We start from the raw sequence: 20,799 nt of genomic DNA on the forward strand, positions 1-20,799 counted from the left end.
AAGAAAAAATATTGTACACACATACAAACAGGCAAAATATCCATTCAGATAAAATACTATTTTAAATGAAAGTGAAGGTTTACATTATACAGCCAGGTAGACTGTATAGTTATCACAAGAAATGGCAGGAACCTCAGTCATCATTACATGTAAAGGCAGATTTATACTTCTTTAAAAGCAAAAGAAAACTACTGCCAGAACCCACTAAACAATTAAGTGCTACAGAGTCATGAGTTAATTCTATCTAATTGATTCATAGCCAGGTTTGTAATGTCAGTTCATAAATAGACAGGACAGGAGTATCACAACCTCCAGGGCAGTCTGTTGCAGAAGAACTTCAAACCTCTGGCATCTGGCAGCTGGTGAAGTGAGTTTAAAGCACATTTCTAGATTTCTAATTCTCAGGACCCGAGTTCCAACCCTAGAGACTCGGGTGTAAGCCCAGGACCAACTCCTAACAGCTGTCTTCTGACCTCCACACACACCAGGGCACATATGTTTAACAGTATTCACACAACAGTGAGAATAGGTGAAATTATGGAGAAAGGATTCTGATCATGTAACTCAGCAGTAGACTGCTTGCCTAGCACGTACCAGCTCCTAAAGAGAATCCCCAATACCAGGGAGGGAAGGAGCATTGTTTAGGAGTCAAACATCAAAGTCTTTTCAAAGAAAATTACAAAGAAGTCAGTTCTACAAAAGTATTTTTTATCAAGTCACTCTAATCAAAGCCCTACTAGGAATAATGTCAACAACTTACAAAACGCAAAAGTTTAATGAAACAAACACTGGACTGCCTCAGCCAGCTGTTGATCAGTTTCATCCTGGTTAGTTTCACTAATGTACCTATCAAATGCTTGGTACTGTTTTCTCTTAGGTACCACACTGATTAGTAGCAGTTGCTGGAATCTGAGAGAACACAATTCCTGTTTGTAGGTTGTTCTTATAACTATCACACTCTTCCCAGAAACCGTAACTTTTATTTATTCCCTTCTTGCTGACGTCATCTTTTAACTTTCTGGACATTTCTCCATCACAGATACCTTAAATTTTGTCTCAGACTTCTTGGTTTAACATCTAAATGAACAACCAATACAACTCTTTATCTCAAAGTCTCTTTTACAGCAGCCTGCGGTACTCACATCATTCCAACCCCTGGCTCCCAAATGGAAAGGACTCAACTGATACTGCATTTTATGACACTAACTGGAACCTCACAACTCCTCTGACCAAACAGCACTACTGCAAACATTCTCTTGCTAATACTTCATTTTCTTCCACCTTTCTCCCTTGCAGTCAGTCACTCTGCAAATTCATGACCTTGGATGAACAAATAATTCATTACTATCCATACTTGAAGGCGGGGGATGGTGGCGCACGCCTTTAATCCCAGCACTTGGGAGGCAGAGGCAGGAGGATCTCTGGGAGTTCGAGACCAGCCTGGTCTACAAGAGCTAGTTCCAGGAAGTAACTATCCATACGTGACCACATAAGAAGCCACACAAGGGATGCAGTCGATGGCATGACAGCCTAGCGTGCATAATAAACTCATCAGTTTTTAAAAATCACACCACTGGCCAAGCTGGAAGACACATAAATTCATGATTATCAACTTCACAAAGATAGGAAAGATTTCCACCAATCCTTATAGTCTAATTAGAGAACTCCAAAGTATCTTCAAACTTCCCTCTACTTGTGTCTTAGCTACCACCTGAAACTCTCAGCTCATTAACTCTCAAAATGTCTCATTCAGGAACAGTCACATGGAAAACAGTTTATTGAACAGGGTGCAGGGAGTAAGAAATCAGACTCCTAGGAACCTTTTATTACAATCTTCTACAACGTGTCTAAACATGTAACATAAAAATCTGCACAAGTTAGAGTTTGGTAAAATAATCCACCTCTCGACTCAAACCGGTTATAAAAAAAAGACTTGATTTCACCATTTAATATCTTGCACATGCCTACATTTTTCTTAAGATTTCTACTTTAGGCCAGGTTGTGGTAGCACATACATTTAACGCAAGCACTTGGGAGGCAGAGGCAGGTGGATCTCCAAGTTCAAGGGCCAGCCTGGTCTACAGACTAAGTTCCAGGACAGCTAGAGCTACACAGAAAATCTGTATACAAAGTAAGTACAAAAACAAACAAAATTCTACTTTACTTAAATTGTCTATAATTTCAAGAACAAGCTGAAGCACACAGCAGCCATTCAGATCTCTCAGACGTGGAAACTGCAGGCATTTTAGCTGGGAAAGGATTCACCAGAAATTTCTGTGGGCATCACACTCACTGTTCCTTTAAATGCTCAATCACATTACAAGAACAGCTGCTCACTTATGTTCATAGCAGCATTATTTGTCATAGCCAGAATATGGAAACAACCTAGATGCTCCTCAATTGAAGAATGGATAAGAAAATGTGGTACATTTTCACAACGGAGTACTAGTTAGCTGTTAAAAACAATGACATCGGGGCTGGAGAGATGGCTCAGTGGTTAGGAGCATTGCCTGCTCTTCCAAAGGTCCTGAGTTTGATTTCCAGCAACCACATGGTGGCTCACAACCATCTGTAATGAGGTCTGGTGCCCTCTTCTGGCCTGCAGGCATACACACAGACAGAACATTGTATACATAATAAATAAATAAATAAATAAATAAATAAATAAATAAATAAATAAATAAATAAACAAACAAACAAAAACAATGACATCATGAAATTTGAAGGCAAATGGATAAACTAGAAAAAAAAATCATCCTGAGTGAGGTAACCCAGACCCAGAAAGACAAACATGGTACGTACTCACTCATAAGTGGATATTAGATATAAAGTAAATGATAGCCATGCTACAATCCACAGACCAGAGAGGCTAGATAACAAGAGGGCCCAAGGGGGTATGCGTGGATCTCCCAGGGAAGGTGAAATAGAAGCGATCTCGTGGGTGGTCTGGGTGGGGGCAGATAGAGATGAAAACATGAAAATCAGGTGGGGTGAATGGAGGGTAGGATATTGAAAGAGATGACCAGAAAAGGGGGGGGGGGATTTTCAGGGTCATATAGAAACCTGGAGCAAAGGAAACTCCCAGCAGTCTACAAGGATGACCCAGCTAAGACATCCTAATCTGGCCTTCTGTGACCAGGCAGTACTTCCAGTGGAGGGACTGGAACGCTGGCCTAGCCACACACCTTTGACCTACATTCTGTTTGCCTAAATAAGTGTGGAGGTGTTAAGCATGGCATGGAGATTGTGGGAGTAAGCAACCAATGACTGGTCCAGCCTCAGACCCATACCATGATAGTGACCCTACACCTGTCACGGCCTGGAGTGTCAGGACCCAGAGGCTGGATGACCCAGAGACCTAAGATAGAACTAAACATGATTGGAGGAGAAAAAAAGAAAAAAAAAGCAAAAGAAAAAGTCAACATAATGATGACTAAAGATACTCTACAATACTTTCAGATCGGTGACTACCCCAGCTGTCACCAGAGTCTTAATCCATCACCTAATGGAAACAGACAGAGATCCATAGTCATGCATTGGGCTGAACTCAGGAATCCTGCTGAAGACAGGGAGGAAGAATTGTACCAGCCAGGGTTGGTCAAGAACATCACAAGGGAACCCACAGAAACAACTAACCTGGCCTCTTAGGGGCTCAGAGACTAAACTGACAACCAGAGAGCCTGCATGAGAACAACATAGGCCTCCACATATGTGTGACAATTGTGTGGTTTGGTCTATTTATGGGACTCATAGCTGTGGGAGCAGGGACTGTCCCTAACGCTTTGGCTGGTTCTTGGAACTAGTCCTCATACGGGGTTGCCTTGGCCAGCCTTGATACAAGTGGACAAGCTTGTTAAGCCATGCTCTGTTGATACCCCTTCCTGAACAGAAGAAACTGAGGAGGAGTCGATTGGGGGAGGGATGGGGGGGTGAGAGGAGAAAAGGGAGGGGAAACTTCATTAGAATGTAAAATGAATAAATACATTTAAAAAAAAAAATCTACGGCGGCTCTTTCCTGAGCTCCCATGATACAGCCTAAGGGGAAAAGCTGCCTATATATAAAATACTACTAGACATCAAAGTACTGGTCACACTATTCATGTCATAGTTCTTATACTTAGATGATCAGTACTCAGAATGCAGAAAAATTAAACTCAACTTTTACATGCATGTTGTCTCAGAACATAAAAATTCAATCCTAAGCACACATGTAAGGGTAGAAAAAAGATCCAATTTCATAAAGTTATCTTCTGACCTCCACATATGTACCATGGCATACACGGCTCCCACCCCACCATGCACACATGATAAATAATTTTTGGGGAAAAAAAATGTAAGTGGACACGGTAAGTCCTGGCCTGAGAGCTGCAGTCACTCCCAAAGCTATCTTCCCCCAAGTGACTTATAGCAGCATGTTCCCAGCGGCAGGGCCTAGGATCCAAAGGGCCTGCAGTCCTCAGCCCTAGGATCCAGAAATGAGTTTTCCTGTGACACAAGGACCCTTGGCCTTCTGCCTAGCTTTGCCTAGATTTTGGTTTAAGACGCAGAGCTGAGCAATCCCAGCCCAAGTGCTTAAACTACATCAGGGAGTTTCATCATGAGTTGCCATGGGAGCACAGCAGCCAGGGTGCTCTTTACCACTTCTTCAGACCTAAGGGTCAAGAACTGATGAGCAGCTGGGTTATGCACCTTTGGAACATTTAAGACCATTGGAACAGTCATACAATGCAAATGGTATCTGCTGCATCCATCTAAATCCTTGTACTATGACAACGCTATTTCTCCCTCCCCCAAACACCCCCCAGTGCGGGTTAGGGATAGGGTTAGGGGTAAGAGTAAGGAAAACTGATTTCCCCGCCTCTCTCCTCAATCACTGGATTACAGGCATATGCTATCACAACCAGCTATATATGGTAAAGGAAAGAACAAACAGAAAGATACCCTATGTTTATTAGAAACTAAACATACTACAGGTGGTGAGACTGCCCAGACAGACCGGCACATTTAGTGACCCCTACTTCTAAAAGCCTGGCTGCAAGCAAGGCCAGGCAGGACACAGGAGGCAGAAGCAGACAGATTTCTTGAGAATTCAAAACCAGACAGGGAAACATGAGGCCCTATCTCTAACCAAAAGAACTAATTAAAATTCTTGACTGATTTTTTTTTATACCAAAACTGACGTACTAATCCTAAAATTCCCATGGAATCACAAGGCAACCAGAAAAACTGAACATAATCAATTGAGTGGGTGGGGAACAGGGATGGGGCTGGGGAAAGAAACTACAAGAAATAAAATCACACAGTAGGGTTATGGCAGATAATCTTGTAAACATACTAAAATTGGTTATAAAATTTAAAAGGATGAATTTTTAATCATGAGAACTCTAACTCAATAAAGTTGTTAAAAAGATAAATAGAACTTTAAAAAATCCTACTACAGAAAGTATATAGCATTCCTCCAAAGAAAAATAAAGTTTAGCTATAGACCTGGGCAAAGTTCTGTAATTCACATTGTATAATTCCTGTTTTATGGTATTTGATATTTGAATTAGAGATAAAAACATAACTCACCCTCTTTTCACTTTTGTGAAATCGAATGCAACTTGTCTGTATGAAACTGCCTTTTCATTTAGATACCTACTATACCGCCTAATAAATGTAGACATATCATAGCCTGCAAAACAAAGTTTTCGTGAATGATTAAAATCTAAAGTTTACTAAAACAACTTTATTATTCAACAGCACAATATGTTATCCTAACTATATTCAGTGATACAAATTAAGTAATACTAAGTTTCATACTAAATTCTTTAGAATTTTTAGACTCAGATGTATCATATAAGGATTTAAATTTTTTTCCTTTACAATTTCACTAAAAATATATCTATTTTGTTTCATTTGGCCCACACGCCTATTCTTTACTTTTCACGAGTTAGAAAAATGTTTTCTTTCACAATTTAAGAATCTCAGAACTCAAATTTAACACTTTTAACACTCAGCAGAACCATAATTCCATCCTTCAAATCAAATGAAGGTTCTGTTTTTATACTTGTGAAGTCTTTAGCTGTGTATTATTTAGGAAAAGTGTAACACACATGTACCAACCATGTAAGAAGTATGAGAAGCATTGTCCAATAAAAAGGACAGTTATATGTATGATGAAGGCGCAACCAGTTTTATGTATAGTTTCAAAAAAACCTTGCTAATTCATATAAATCACTCTAACACTGCTTCATCATAATCAGCAACATAAAGCTTTACCAGTATATTTTTTTAAGATACTAGAAACCTTGTATTTTAGCAACTGTCTAAGTCAAAGGTCTATAATTTTTGCTTCTCAATGAAAAATAGGTCAGTTTCTTTTAACTTGGCTTGTTCAGATTTAATTTGACTTGATATCTGCTTTACAAAAGACAATAATAACCACACACATATGATTTGATTTCGATGTGACACCTACCAATCTGCAAGTGTTTAGTGACTGCTTACTAAAAAGTCAGAACAAAACAGACAAGGAAGAAAAATGGAATTACTGCTGCCGCTTGCTCGGCTCAGACCTGCTAATATACTTTATAAAACATCTTGGGTTTTTGGTCCATGTTGCTCCGTTCCATCCCCTTACCTATTATTCTTCCTTATCTTGAGAGGGAAATACCTCTTGCTCTTCAAACCTCAACTGATCTTATTGCTAAAATCTTTATAGAATATATATTTGTTTGTTTTGGTTTGTCAAAACAGGATTTCTCTGTGTAGCCCTGGCTGTCCTGTAACTCACTCTGTAGATCGGGCTGTCCTCAAATTAAAGAAAATCACTTTTCTCTGCCTCTCAAGTGCTGGAATTAAAGGTGTGTGCCCGAACCACCTAGCTAGAATATAAGTCTTTAAAATATATATAAGTGTGTGTGTGTGCGTTTGCACGTGTTCTGGTCACTCCATGCATATGGAGGCCAAAAGACAACGTGCAGAACTCTGTTCATTCTTTCCACCATGTGGATCTGGGGATCAGGTTTGGCAACAAGCACCCTTACCTACTGGGCCATCTCACCAAGAATATAAACAACTAATCTACCTCCTCACAAAAAGAATAAACATCTAAAAATCTAACTTTACATAATTTCTGGACCTTGAGAGAAGCCTATATGGTTAAGAGGCCCAGTTGCTCTTCTAGAGAACCAAAGTTCAATTCCTAGCACCCACACAACAGCTGACAATCATCTATAATTCTAGATTCAAGGGATTCAATGCCCTTATCCAGCCTCTGCAGGCACTGCAAACATTGGCAGAGAGACATACATGCAGATAAAACACCCACACACATAAAATAAAAATACAAGCTAGAAATAGTAAAACGAAATAAATTTATTTCATTTTCATCTCAAGGAAATGAAAATTAGTAACTAATGAGACAAAAACCAACGGGATGTATGTATACTCTATAGTCGTTGCAGCTTTTTCCCTCCTACAGACTTAAAGTAAAAGTTAACTAAGAGCTAAGAAACATCAATAAAAAAAATCTCCAAGAAAAGCTGGATGTGGTGGGCTATATCTATAATCCCAGCACTTGAGAGGTTGAAGCAAAGGACTTCCAAGAAGTTCAGGTCAGCCTGAACTACTGAGACCCTGTCTCAAAACACAAACAAACAAACAAACAAACAAAAAAACAAAACAAAAGTGAAAACCAAAGCAACAAAAGTGAAGGGAGAAGACAGCAAACAAGCAGTTTCTATCTTCCCTGAAAGGGGTGCCCCATTTTACTACACCATCAGTCTGTTCTATCTTTTTTTATTTTTAAAAATATTTTTAATATTACAAAATGGGGGTATTGCTGATTACTCCCCCATGTCCCTCTTATTAAAACAAATTGAACGAGGGGCTGAAGAAATGGCTCAGAGGTTAGGATCTCTTGCTACTCCTACAGAAGCTCAGAGGGCAGCACTCACAATCACCTCCAACTCCAGTTCCATGGGATCTGATGCCCTCTGTCTTCTTTCAACTTCTGAGGGAACCCACATGTGTGTGCATATATACACATAACATAAATAATTTTCTTTTAAAATTAAATAATACTAATGAAATTCTGTTACCACTGGGTCTTATGCACTTAACTTATATTCCAGAATTACTGGATGCATATTCATTTTAAGCAATATTTCTTTCCATCCATGCTAAGTCATACTCCATTTAGCAAAAGGAAACAAGCATCAAACTAAATACACTAAATTTTTCTTATTTTGCACTGTAAGAACCATAGTCTAGGCTCTCATTAACTTGATACTAGGATGGAGCAATGCCTAGAACAGTCTCAATGGCTTAAAAAAAAAATTCAGTGTATTCTGATCCAGCTTGACCTTCGGCTGTTTCCTTGTAACATACTTGCTTCTCCCCTACAAAAATCCTTTCCTAGTTCTCTACTACATTATAAAATTTAAGCCCATCAAAGTCTTCTGTTTGGTTTTGGTTTGAATAGCTTCTTGAGGGCTGTTTACCACTACGCATGTTCTCTAAGGTGTCACGCATACTCATTTTTCCTATCAATCTTAAATATTTCACATCATCTGTACAAGTGTACTTAGATTAAGAAATCTCTTCCACTTCTCAAAGCCCTAAACAGGTCTCACATTCTCTGAAGATCATATTTCCCAGACTGAAACTCACTGTTAATATTCCCAAATAGGTTAGCAATCCTTTATGCGGCCTTCCCAGCTCTGGCAGTCTAGACTATGAATATCCAGTTCTAGACAACAGACCCCATTAAGACAGAATGGACAGAGGTGGCAATTTAAAGTGATCAGACTCCAAGAGAAGCAAAGGGAACTGTTAGAGACGAACAGGAGGCATCAGGTGGGAGTGTTCAACTCACACTCTGCACATGTGTAAAAGTGCTGTTACATAGCACAGTAACAAATATTTAAATATATACAATGAAAACCCTTTTAAAGATAAATAAAAAAGGAACAACCATGCTATCAATGTCAATTAACACTATATTCAATTTTGTCCCTATAATGTACAATGTCAACCATATTTCTTGTGATAAAACAAATCCAAAAAGCAGCAGTAACATTTAAGGTAACTAGTTAGTGTGCCTGGCATTATCCTAAGCACTTTAGGGTTGGTTATTAACTAGGCTTACTGAGCAGTGACTATCCTTATTTGTAATTTTATGGACAACAACACAGAGGTAAAGGAAACTTGGTCAAGTCCATGTACTCTAAGTGCTACAGCACAGGCAGTGCAGCTCCAGAGCCCATGTTTGCAACGCCCCCGCCCCGTGCTGCTCTCAGAGACTCAAGTGTTAACTATGACAACAACCTTAATACCAAATTAGAAGACATTCACTCAAGTGTGATCTGAAGCATCAATAAGTTAATATAGTTGACTGCTGCAATAATCATTATTTGGGGTTACTCGGGTTTCTAGAAAACAAAAAAAGTCTTTACCTTGCAATCCACTTTTATCCAAAAAATTGCTTAAGTTAAACAATGTGTTCCTTGAAGCCAAATACTGTATGAAACGCTGGAAAACAAACAATTATAAAAAATTATAGTGCTGCCATCTTACAAACTTTGAATTTGCAAGTAGAAGGAAAGAGATGGTTAATATATTAAGTGAGCTTATTTCAATTTCCCATCCTCACTCTCATTAGTTACCAAACATAAAAACATAATTTTCATTAGTACATTTATTACCAACCATCTAATGACCACAACTACAATACTAAAGACAAAATAATTGAATGAATTAAGTACTACAATCAATAATTCTGTCTTCGCTATAGCATAGTAGTACACAGATAAGTATAACCAGATCATATCTGTACTTTAACTCATTTATTCTGTTTTTGTATGACATGTCAAAGCACATATATGGAGGTCAGAGGACAACTTTTGTGGGTCAGTTTCATCCTCCATCATGCAAGTTCTAGAGAACAAAAACTTAGATACTTGCTTCACCTACTGAACTGTCTCACCAGCCCTCCTAAATATGTTTATTATTATCTCTCTCTCTTTTTTTAAGGCAGAGCCTCAGAAGTTATTTCACACAGTTTCATTGTAAGCATTGGATTCTGGGGATCCAAACTCAGGTCTCCAACTTTGCACAATAAACACTTCACTAACTGAGCTACCTCTCCAACTCCACTATCTAGATTTTTGGTTACCCCAATTTTTGTGATTTTTTAAAAAAGAAAATATTCTTAAACACACAAGAGAATGTTAAAGGTTACTTCTTATCCACTGACTAGGTTAAACACATTAAAATACTCATTTCAGAGCTTATGATACAATCACAACATCGCAGACTCCATTGAAAACAGCTCTATAATCTCATTTCCTCCTTCCCTCATTAAAAGTGACTACTCTGTTAAAGCAGGCATAGCTTCTGACAATTTCTGCATGCAAACACTGATGCAAGTTTGTACTCTCTCTGAGATTTACAGCTATGTGCACTGCACTCCTCAGACTCCTGAGCCTAAGGAAATAGGATGATGAATCTGAGACAAGCCCTGGCTACAACAGAAAAGTTCTATATCCTGCAATGTCAAATATCTACCCAAAACTTGAGTTATTTTTAAACAATTTCTCTTCCTCATTTGTTGTGTGTTCATGATAGTGTGGGGTGAGGTGGGAGGTAGGTGAGAATGCACAGTGCACATGTTGGAGGCTGCAGGAGGACGGTTTGCAGGGCAGGGTCCCTCCATCCAGCATGTGCATACCATGTACTGACTTAGACTGTCAAGCTTGAAACTTTCACCTGCTGAGCTACCTTACTAGCCCCATTCTTTATGTAAATATTAAAAAGCATGTTTACTCAATATGCAAACTTACTTTTTAATAAATGATAGTTTTATATAAAATTGTTTTAAAATATATTTCTTATTATCAGCAAATAGATTTATATACCTGATTTCTTTTACATTTTTTTATACTTTGTATGTGTGTACCCATACACAATCCAACCCTTGTAGGGGTAAGAAGACAACTTTGTGCAGTTATTCTCTCCTCCTAAAATGTGAGACCTGGGGATATAGTTCAGGTGCCAACCTTGGTAGCAAGTGCCTTTACCCACTAAGCCATTCTACAGACCCTGTTCACATATTTTATATACCCATATACCTGAGATGACATAAAACTCTCTTGGGCAAAAAGGAACCATGAGTGGAAGAGTTTAAGAAGCCTTTGCTAATTCTACTTATTTATTATGGTATTTCCAGAACACTAACAAGAAATGTAAAGTAGATAGAAATGACTTGTTCAAGCCATTTAGCTATTATATGGAAAAAAGGGATGGGAGGTCCTAGTAATCCCATGTCAAGACCCTATGACACAGAATCAACCTTTAAAGATCTTCTGAGAGTCTTGGTTTCTCCACTTCACACTAGTGGGAATTGGGACAGCTCATTCCTTGTTTCTATTTTAGCTGCTTGGTATGGAACAGCCATGACGTCTACCTACCAGCCAATAGTAGATCTCTTCTACTTGTAAACAAATGTTGAAACATTATATCCTTCCCTATTAAGAGCTACCATTCTACAGTATTCTAATCACCACAGCATAAAGGAATCCTACGTACACCTCACAGAATACAGAGTTGCCAGTAGATAAACCTGAGTTGAGAATAAAAGAAAGAGAGAAGGGGCAGAGGAGAGATTGGGGGAAGCAAAGCAAGGCAACTCCCTTAGCTGCTCTAGGGAAGTACAAAGTACAGCTATGTGCTATCTTTCTCCTGTCTGTTAGCCAACTGTTAGAAACAGCAGTCAACTTTCTATCTTGCTTTTAGCAACGTTAGTCTGCATACTACTGCCTCATCTGAAACTACACTCATAGAACATTACAACATCTGAATATACTACCATAAATTACTACATCTAAAACCTAACACATACTTTTCTGCCTCTTTCCTGGAATTATAGTTGGCTGTATTTGTAGCTCCTGAATTCTGCAGAATAAATACCTCTAAGCAAACACACATGTTAAAAGTAGAAACTATTATTGTAGTTGAGACTAAGATGTTTTGAGTTACATTTAAGTAGCATACCCAAACACTTCAACTGGATCTATGAACTGGCTGGAATGGGTTCAGAAGCAACTGGGTAACATATGCCCTTAACAGTTGCTGCGTTATTGACTAGTACACATTTTAGGCACCACCACAGAATGCCATTTTTAAAAACTACAAACAAATCTCCGTATGGTGCTATAATATGAATACCCCAAGAAAACTGAGGGAAAAAAGTTAATTTTACAGGCAGTGGTTGTGCACTCCTTTAATCCCAGCGCACTCAGGAGGCAAAGGGAGACAGGGCTCTTTGAGTTCAAAGCCGGCCTGGTCTTGAAAAAACCTGTTTCAAAAAAGGGGGGTGGGGTGGGATGGGGGATGGGCTGGCTAGAGAGATGGCTCAGTGGTTCTGTTCTTCCTAAGGATTCAGGTTCAATTTCCAGTACCCACATGGCAGCTCACGACTCTCTGTTACTATATAGTTCTAGGGGATTTGACACCCTCACACAGGCAAATCACCAATGCACATAACAGAAAGATAAATACATTATTAAAAAAATAAAAAAGTGAAATATAAAACTATTTGATGATGACAAACAATACGGAATATGGTGATACTTATAACAAGTAGAACACAGAAACAAGTCAAATACAGTTTTGTATCCAAAGTATGATTATTGCTATAAGAACCACGAGGGAATAAAAAAAACGTGCCAGGAGTTAAGATTTGTTGGAATAATGTAGCTGCACTGGTATCTGTCACAGAAGAGGAGAGTTTCTCCTGACCCAGAAGCCTAAGATGGTAGTAAAATGAGAGGTGACAGAAAACCGTGAGGCTCAGTAATCAAACAAGACAAAAACGTCTTTCTCATCCTTGAGAAGCATCTTTTCTTTCCAAATTACTCAGCAATATAGATCTATCTAGTTTAATTCAATCATTCCACAGCAGCTTAATTAAACACTACGTCACAATAAGTAGAACAGCTGAGAAGCCCAAACAAGGTTAAGAACCAAAGACTGATAGGCTATCATGGAAAACAAGACGATCCTTTCCAGACAGAAAGCCCATCAAGGTCTCTCTGCAGGTCTTACTGGTTTACCCTTCTGAGCAGCAAAGGCACCAGGAACTTCTAAGATGAAGACATTCTTTACCAGTCCCTCTCAGCAAAATGTCATGTTAGTAGTCAACAGCATAACCCTCCACTAAACAAAATATTCCCAAAGACAACCAAATGCAGTCAAACAGCAAATCAATGGATGATAATAATAATAAAAATCAAGCAGATATAGACATATAGTTTATAACTGAAGACTAGAAAGACCAGTGCTGTTTACAGAACGTAGTGCTCAGAATTACCTCTGCTTCTCCATTTCATTACTAAAGCCCTGTATGCTCTGACCTATGCTCTACTTTCTAGTTTATTTCATTACTGTTCTTTAAAATGCGGAATCTAACGTCTTTATTTTTGGCCATATGACTTGCTCTTTTTATCTACATTCAGCTGCAGTAGTCACCATCTAAGTTTTAATGAGCAAAGCAAGTTAAATAATCAGTAATCACATCAATATACATGGTTTTTGATATACTTATCAAGTTTTCCTGGGCTGGAGATGTCTCAGCATGTAACTGTAGATGCCCTGCAAGCCTGATGACTTGAGTCTGACCCTGGAGACCCAACCTCCACACAATAACACAGTACTTTTAAAAGTGGTTCTTACCTCGTTTCCATACACCATCAAATGATGAGTTGTAATGAGTGACTTGAAGACCACCACCCAACTACTGTTAGTAGTTCTTTCAAACAAACTGTCTGCCAACTGTGGGATGTTCACATTCATCTCATTTGTACACTGAATTAAATCTGTAATAATAATAAAAAAAAGGTTAATCTCTAGTTTTAATTTACAGATTTCCATAATAGTTTGGACAAACTGTTAAAATTCTTTCAGGAGAGTTGGCAAGATACCTCAGCAGGTAAGGTCATTTGTTACTAAGTCTGATGACACAAGTTCAAAACTCAGGACCCAAAGGGCATGAGGAAGCTGGAACAAACACATACATACACATACACACACACACACACACACACTCATTTTCATATGCATGCACACTTGCTCATATACACAATGTAAATTAATTGACAATAAATAAATGTAATTAAGTTAAAAACCTCCTCAGGCAGAGTTAGAGAGCAGTACTGGTTAGCTTTACATAAATGATCAGTGTCGGAGTATTAAGCCAGTTCCCCTGAGTTCTACTCAGTGCCAAGTGGTTTATTCATCTCAAAAGGAATTGCTTAGGAGCCCTAAGAAGTCGTAGCTACCTTACTATCTATAACTTTCAAAGTTAAATTCTGATTATATTTATCCCTTTGGAGTAAAATCTGTAAGCTTTCCTTTAAAAAAAAAAACTTTCAAAAGAAACCCTGTATAGACACTGAGCAGGAAGACGGCTGGTCATCTGTACAAGTGTCTGCTCTATGGTCCCCTCTGTTCTAGTAGGGAAGGAGCAGAGAGACAATGTCTGTGACAGAGCAAATCTTAGTTTATGCGAACTATGGCTCATTCTTGTTCCCTCAATCCTACTGAGTTAACTCAGACAGCCATTCTTATCAGCTAGCTAATTCTGACAAACGAAACTGAAAAGATTCAAGTTTCCAAATTAAAAAGGATTATTACTGCTAAAGTTCCAATTTTATTTTTACTTTATGTATTTACTTATTTGAGGCAGGACCTCTCTACCCATCTAATTATTTATTTATTTGTTTTTTGAGGCAGGGTCTCTATGTAGCCCTGGAATCCAGGAATTACGTAGATCAGGCCTGGCCTCCAGCTCACAGAGAACTCGCCTGCCTAGGTGCTGAGATCAGGCATGTGCTACCACATCTGGCCTAATCTGATTCACTTCAAGCACAAAGGCATTATTATAAAATAGTCTAGCACACAACTGCTTGATTACCAAAATAGAATTCTTACTAGACCTCAAAGTTTTACCTGCAGTCTGCTTTAAAATTTTTAGTGGCAAATTCAATATAGGAAATCCCAACTATGATCCATTCTATAGAATAGAAAGGTAGAGTCAGATATGATTTGTTTTACCTTTAAAATGTGTATCATATATGATGTACAAATATGTCAACTATTATAATAAGGTTGTTGTAACGATCCATGACTGGATTAGTAACCTGTTCACTTTAACTGTTCAGTTGAAAATGACTAAATGGGAATTCAGATGACCTAGCTTGGCCTTGGCTGCTTGCAAGAAATGACAATGTAACCAAGAGTTACTTGCCTGCAATTCTTTAAAATGCATGCTTTAGTAGATCCAATTAGTAACATTTGCTGAACAACTCAAGTAGCTACCCAAGCCAATACTGCTTGAAGAACAAAGTACCACACAGTGAAACAGAAGGCCTACAGAACAGCTGAATGACAAAATCTTTCACAACTCAGATCAACTGTAACAAAAACAAAGAGTAAATTCAACTAGGGTGTGTATGGTCTGGCTTCTGAGACTTAAAAAAAATATGAAGGAATCCAATCTACCTTCACTACTACTTTGCACTTGTTCTACAGCACTGCATGCCTTAATGCTTGCTTTATTCCAAAGTCAATCTGCTGGGCCAACTCTACCTAGGACTGTTTACTTCTTTGTTTAAAGACTAGGTCTCCCTATATAGCCAGTCTGGCTCTACTTCCTCCTGCTTCAGCCTCCCAAGTATTGAGATCCTAAGTATATAACACCTGACTCTGGTCTGACCTGCTGTTTAGTCCCCCTTCCTTCCATTTAGCTTTACAGCCTTAGCTTTTTTTCTTCTATATCCTTCCAGAAGTTACCTTGAGAAACTACTCAAGTTCTGAAATATAGTAAACTACTGCCTCAAAGTATCATTCATTTTTTTTTTTTTGGTTTGGTGTTATATGTGATTTGTGTATGTTTTCATGTGGATATGTGAGCAAGTGCGTGCAAAGTCCACGCGTGTGGGCATGAACATAGGCCAGAGATCAATGCCAGGTGTCTTATCTATTGCTTTCCACATTTTTGGGGGGCAGGGCCTCTCACTGAACCTGTTTCAGCTTGACATCTTGCTGCCTCTGTGTCCCCCACCGTTAGGGTAAAAGGTACCCGCCTCTATGTGCAGCTATTTACGTGAGCGCTGGGACTCCAAATGCAGCTCCTCATACTTGTACAGCAATCCCCTTACCAACTGAGCCATCTCCCCAACCCCTTAGGCATCTTTCTGTTTCCAAAGTTAAACCTGCCATCAAGCTCCTCAAAGGTGCTCTTCCTACCTCTTCTCTGTGCCATCTGTTAATAGAGATATTCATTCTACACATCAGTAAGCTAAGCTTTCTCATGCCATCTCCTAAACCTCCAAAAAGGCTATCTCTTTATCTCAGCATGAAGACTCTGAATCCTCAATCTGAAATTGGGAAGGAGGTTACCACCACATGTAATCAATGTTGCCAGCATGAATATCAAAGGGGTAGATAAACTATTCTGCAAAGCACAACCATTACACCCACCACAACTAAAACTGCCAACAATGAACTGGGCATGGTAGTACATGCTGCGATCCAAGAGATAAGACAGGAGAATTGGCACTTGGCACAGTGAATAAGGCCAGTCAGAGATACAAACTGAGACTCCTCAGAAAACCAAAAAGACTACCAAAAATAAGGAACACTGTTCAGACTGGCTTCCCTACTTTTGGTAATAGCTGATTTAGTATCTCACCTACCCCACAATGCTAATCATTTTCTAAATGATACACAATGCTCTACAAAGCAACACTATCATTATCTAACCTAAATAAATGTCTTTTCTTCCAGCATGGGACAAGGGAATGCACTTTGCTACTATCTTTCACCAGCAGAACGCCTTTCCAATGCTCTGTGGTGCATTTGCTACTTCATACCTGAATCTTTTCATTCAAGTTCATTATTCAGAATATTGTTTTAGTGAAGAATTTCCTTCCACAAACTAAAGTGCCTTCCAAAGTCACTGACACTGGTACATAGCAACTCTACACTACCCAACTCTTTTCTACACCTAACCGACTTCCAGTCATCTTGTTCTACTAATCACCTCAAAAGGAACCTCCATTTCTTTATTCATCCAAGGTAAATAGCTACGGCTAAATAAAGTCTAGTTTAGTAGGAACACATTTCGGGCTCAACTACAGTGACACACATACACACAGTGGGTGTGGCATAAACTGTCAGTTACATGGGCATGTCTATACTGCACAGTACAGAGTATATAGCACGGATGTGCACACACTGTGGACAATCATACTGTGCTCCCTTAGGATCTGCTTTCCTTCTGTACATATTTGTTTCAGTTACCCCGATATCCTTCTCTGCAATGCGTCACAAATGCCAAATACCTCGGATGTTTGGCACTGTTCTTCCTTCTACTTGGGATGTTCTTCCCCCAGATACTAGTTTTCTCACTTTCTCTTCCTATAGATCCTTGCTGAAATGTCACATTCATCAGAAAAATGTCTTTGAATATTAATTCATATTAACACATACTTAGGACATCTCTTTAACTCCCTATCATCATTACCTACTCCACTATACACTTGTTACTATTTAACTCATCTTACTTTGTTTAATGACTATCTCTAAACTATTAGTTTTTGGGTGGACAGAGTTGCTTGAGCTCCACTATTTCCCCAGAGGTCTGAAACAATGCCACAATATAATAGTCACTCATTTCTCAAATAAATACATTTATCTTGGTATATATTTGTACATGTTCTTTTCTGACGACATATCTATTTATTTGGTCCAGGCTCACCTGACATTCCCATGTAGATAAGACTGAACTCCAACTTCCTGCCTGTCTTGCAAGTACTGGGAAGTAAAGGCATACCCTGGATACATATGTACACTTTTAAGAAAGCATCCAAATGAGCATGGTAGTTTGCCTCAAAGTCAAAACTGACAAAATAGAGAAGTCAAGTCCAGCCTGAGCTAGTGTGAGCTCAAAAAAAAAAAAAACCAACCAAACAAACAAACAAACAAACAAAAAAGGAGTGAGAAGGGAAAAGAGGAAGGGTTAGGAGGAAGGAGGCAGGAAGAACCCATCCACCACACTGGCAGGTTACAGCTATTTGCTCTTGTTAAAAAGGTGAAAAACCAGCCCAAACGCATAATGTAAAATTTTCAAATTTCAAGTTAAAGGACATCTAAGAAGTTTTCACGATCACCCTTATGAACTCTGCTTGGCTTAGAAGCAATCACATGGAAAGAAGGAGAACTCAGAGGCTCTAAGGTAGGATTTCACATACAACAAAACAAAAAAAATGAAGTAAGAATTCATGGTAACTGCTGAGCGGTGGTGGCGCACGCCTTTAATCCCAGTACTCAGGAGGCAGAGGCAGGTGGATCTCTGTGAATTTGAGCCAGCCTGGTCTGCAAGAGCTTGTTCCAAGACAGGCTCCAAGGCTCCAAAGAAACCCTGGGGGGGGGGGGATAAGATTATATAACCAGAACAGACCAAATGCAAAACTAAAATTGTACAAATATTACTAGGGTGAGAAACTGTATAAACTCGGCTGTGTGTATTTCTACACAGCTCCTTAATTCAGCCAGTCACTCTCTCCAAGCAGGTATTCTTCCCCACCATAAAGGCAACTTAAATGTTTCTAATTCTGAAAGGAAAGTGCCTTTCTCACCTGTAACTAAAAAAGCAAACTTCCTAACAGAACTCTCATTTCTCAGAATTTCAATTACTTGTTCCACTCTGTATCTAGAACTCAGTGACTGGTTTTTGTTTTTGTTTTGTTTTTTTTTAATTTTCTTTTTTTTTTTTTTTTGTTTTTTGCTGTTATTGGTTGTTTTGTGCATACACGCATGCGTGCGTGCATATGTGTGTATGTGTGTTTAGAGAAGATCTTACAGTATATCCCTACCTAGTCTGGAACTTACTATGCAAATCAAGCTGACCTCCAACTCCCAGAAATTCACCTTCCTATAGTTCACAAGTATTGGAATTAAAGGTATCTGTCAACCATGCACAGACCCAGGAGACATATTTCTTTTTGGTTTTTCGAGACAGGGTTTCTCTATAACTTTGGTGCCTGTCTTGAAACTAGCTCTTGTAGACCAGGCTGGCCTCAAACTCACAGAGATTCGCCTGCCTCTGCCTCCCAAGTGCTGGGATTAAAGGTGTGTACCACCACCGCCCAGAAAGACATATTGCTTAAAAACAAAAACTCTGTAACAATTATCTAGAGAATATAAAAACTGAAGTCCACCAACATGTCTTTAGCAATTCTCGAACCCCACACTCAAAATATAAAAACAAAACAGCATGTAGGTTAAAATGAAAATTTCTAGAATTTAATGTCATAAAGAAAATTTGCAACAGTGAATAACCAACTTTCTTTTCCCATGGAAAGTTAATGGAACCATCAACTACCAAACACAATGTTCTTGCTTTTATTACTAATACATTCCCCCAACTTGTAACTAGAATTAGCATCTGAGAAACCAAATATTAGTTCTATTATATAGATCAGGCTCTTTGTAAAAGGTAAGTAGGTTACAGGACTCACTAAATAACAGATTTATGTCTAGAACTAAACTGTTGTAAATGATAAGGATATTTAAAAAATAATGTCCATGTACGTTAAGAGACAGGGAGGGACACACTATGTAGCCCAGGAGAACCTTAAATTCATAATCTGCCTACTTCAGCATCCCAAACACTGGGATTACAGGTCTATATCACTGTGCCCAGAAGCAATTACCCAATTTAAAGCAAATCCTAAATTTTAACTACCTAACAACAAAATAAGAAAAATAATACAAACACAAAACAACAATCCTGTATTTTTGAGAATATACAACAAAATTTGAACAGCTACCAAATGGTTTAATTTGTCTTATAATCAAACTCCCAGCCCAGGCTACCAGCCTAAGTAGACTTCCCTATGCTACCCAACGACTTTAGTGTTCACATCTACAGTAAGTCAGGCAGCTCAGAGAGCGGAATTCAAAATTGAAATGCAAAGGTCTTGAGTTCCCATGTAAAAATAGCCACTCAGTAGACAGTATCAAAACAACTCTGGCTAACAAATCATAATTCACAAATGTATGTGAGCCTGTCTAACATTTTTTAAGAGTGATATACAATAGTCATTAGGCAAATGTTATTATTACAGAAAAGTAATCTCTTTGCTCAAACTTCAGACTTTTGTCTGTTGCTAAGAGGAAAATTAAGTGGTCAATTAAATGTCACTTTATACCTCCAATCTTTGGAACTTTTTATGGATGTGAGTTAAATTAAACAACGCTCACCAAGAATAACAACTTGGGATAAGAAACAGTTTCTGGGGTTTTGCTATAGAAGTAGCAAAACATCACCTGCAAACACCTTTAATCCCACTACTTAGGAGACAAGAGGCAAGTAGAACTCTGAGTTTGAGGCCAGCCTGGTCTACAGAGCAAGTTCCAGGACAGGAATAGCTACACACACACACACACACACACACACACACACACACACCACACAAACCCTATCTCAAAAAAAAAGAAAGGAAAGAACATTTTATCATATAGCCAAAGTGTTAAAATACTTAGTAAATATGGAAGTTGCAACTAGACAAACCAAAGAGAATTACCTATGTCTAGGGACATCTGCCCTAGTCTTAAATGTCAAACGTTTGAAAATGTCCTAATAGCACTATTTCCTACCCTGTTTAGCTCTTCTGTATGGGATCCGGAAATGTAACTGCTAAAGCATTGTTTCAAGTTTGGAATTCCATACAAGAACACAGTGTGTATTTT

At 38.6% G+C, this 20,799-nt stretch overlaps 1 protein-coding gene across 17 annotated transcripts in view; it reads right to left on the bottom strand.

The window, feature by feature from the left end:
* Picalm (phosphatidylinositol binding clathrin assembly protein) overlaps nt 1-20,799 on the bottom strand; it is a 76,823-nt gene that overhangs the window by 36,259 nt on the left and 19,765 nt on the right. For all 17 annotated transcript variants that reach the window (XR_007593995.1, XM_050154369.1, XM_050154364.1 and 14 more), the window contains exons 2-4: nt 13,717-13,859; nt 9,441-9,516; nt 5,572-5,674 (exon numbers count right to left, since the gene is read on the bottom strand). Coding sequence is in view for 16 of the 17 variants with exons in the window: in XM_050154369.1 (XP_050010326.1) it covers nt 5,572-5,674; nt 9,441-9,516; nt 13,717-13,859 (322 nt within the window). In the remaining variant the exon portion in view is untranslated. The remainder of the gene's footprint in view (nt 1-5,571; nt 5,675-9,440; nt 9,517-13,716; nt 13,860-20,799) is intronic.

The sequence above is a fragment of the Alexandromys fortis genome, unplaced genomic scaffold, assembly GCF_014885135.2.
Source record: "Alexandromys fortis isolate MF-2015 unplaced genomic scaffold, M_Fortis_MF-2015_v1.1 scaffold_77, whole genome shotgun sequence".
NCBI classification, from domain to species: domain Eukaryota; kingdom Metazoa; phylum Chordata; class Mammalia; order Rodentia; family Cricetidae; genus Alexandromys; species Alexandromys fortis.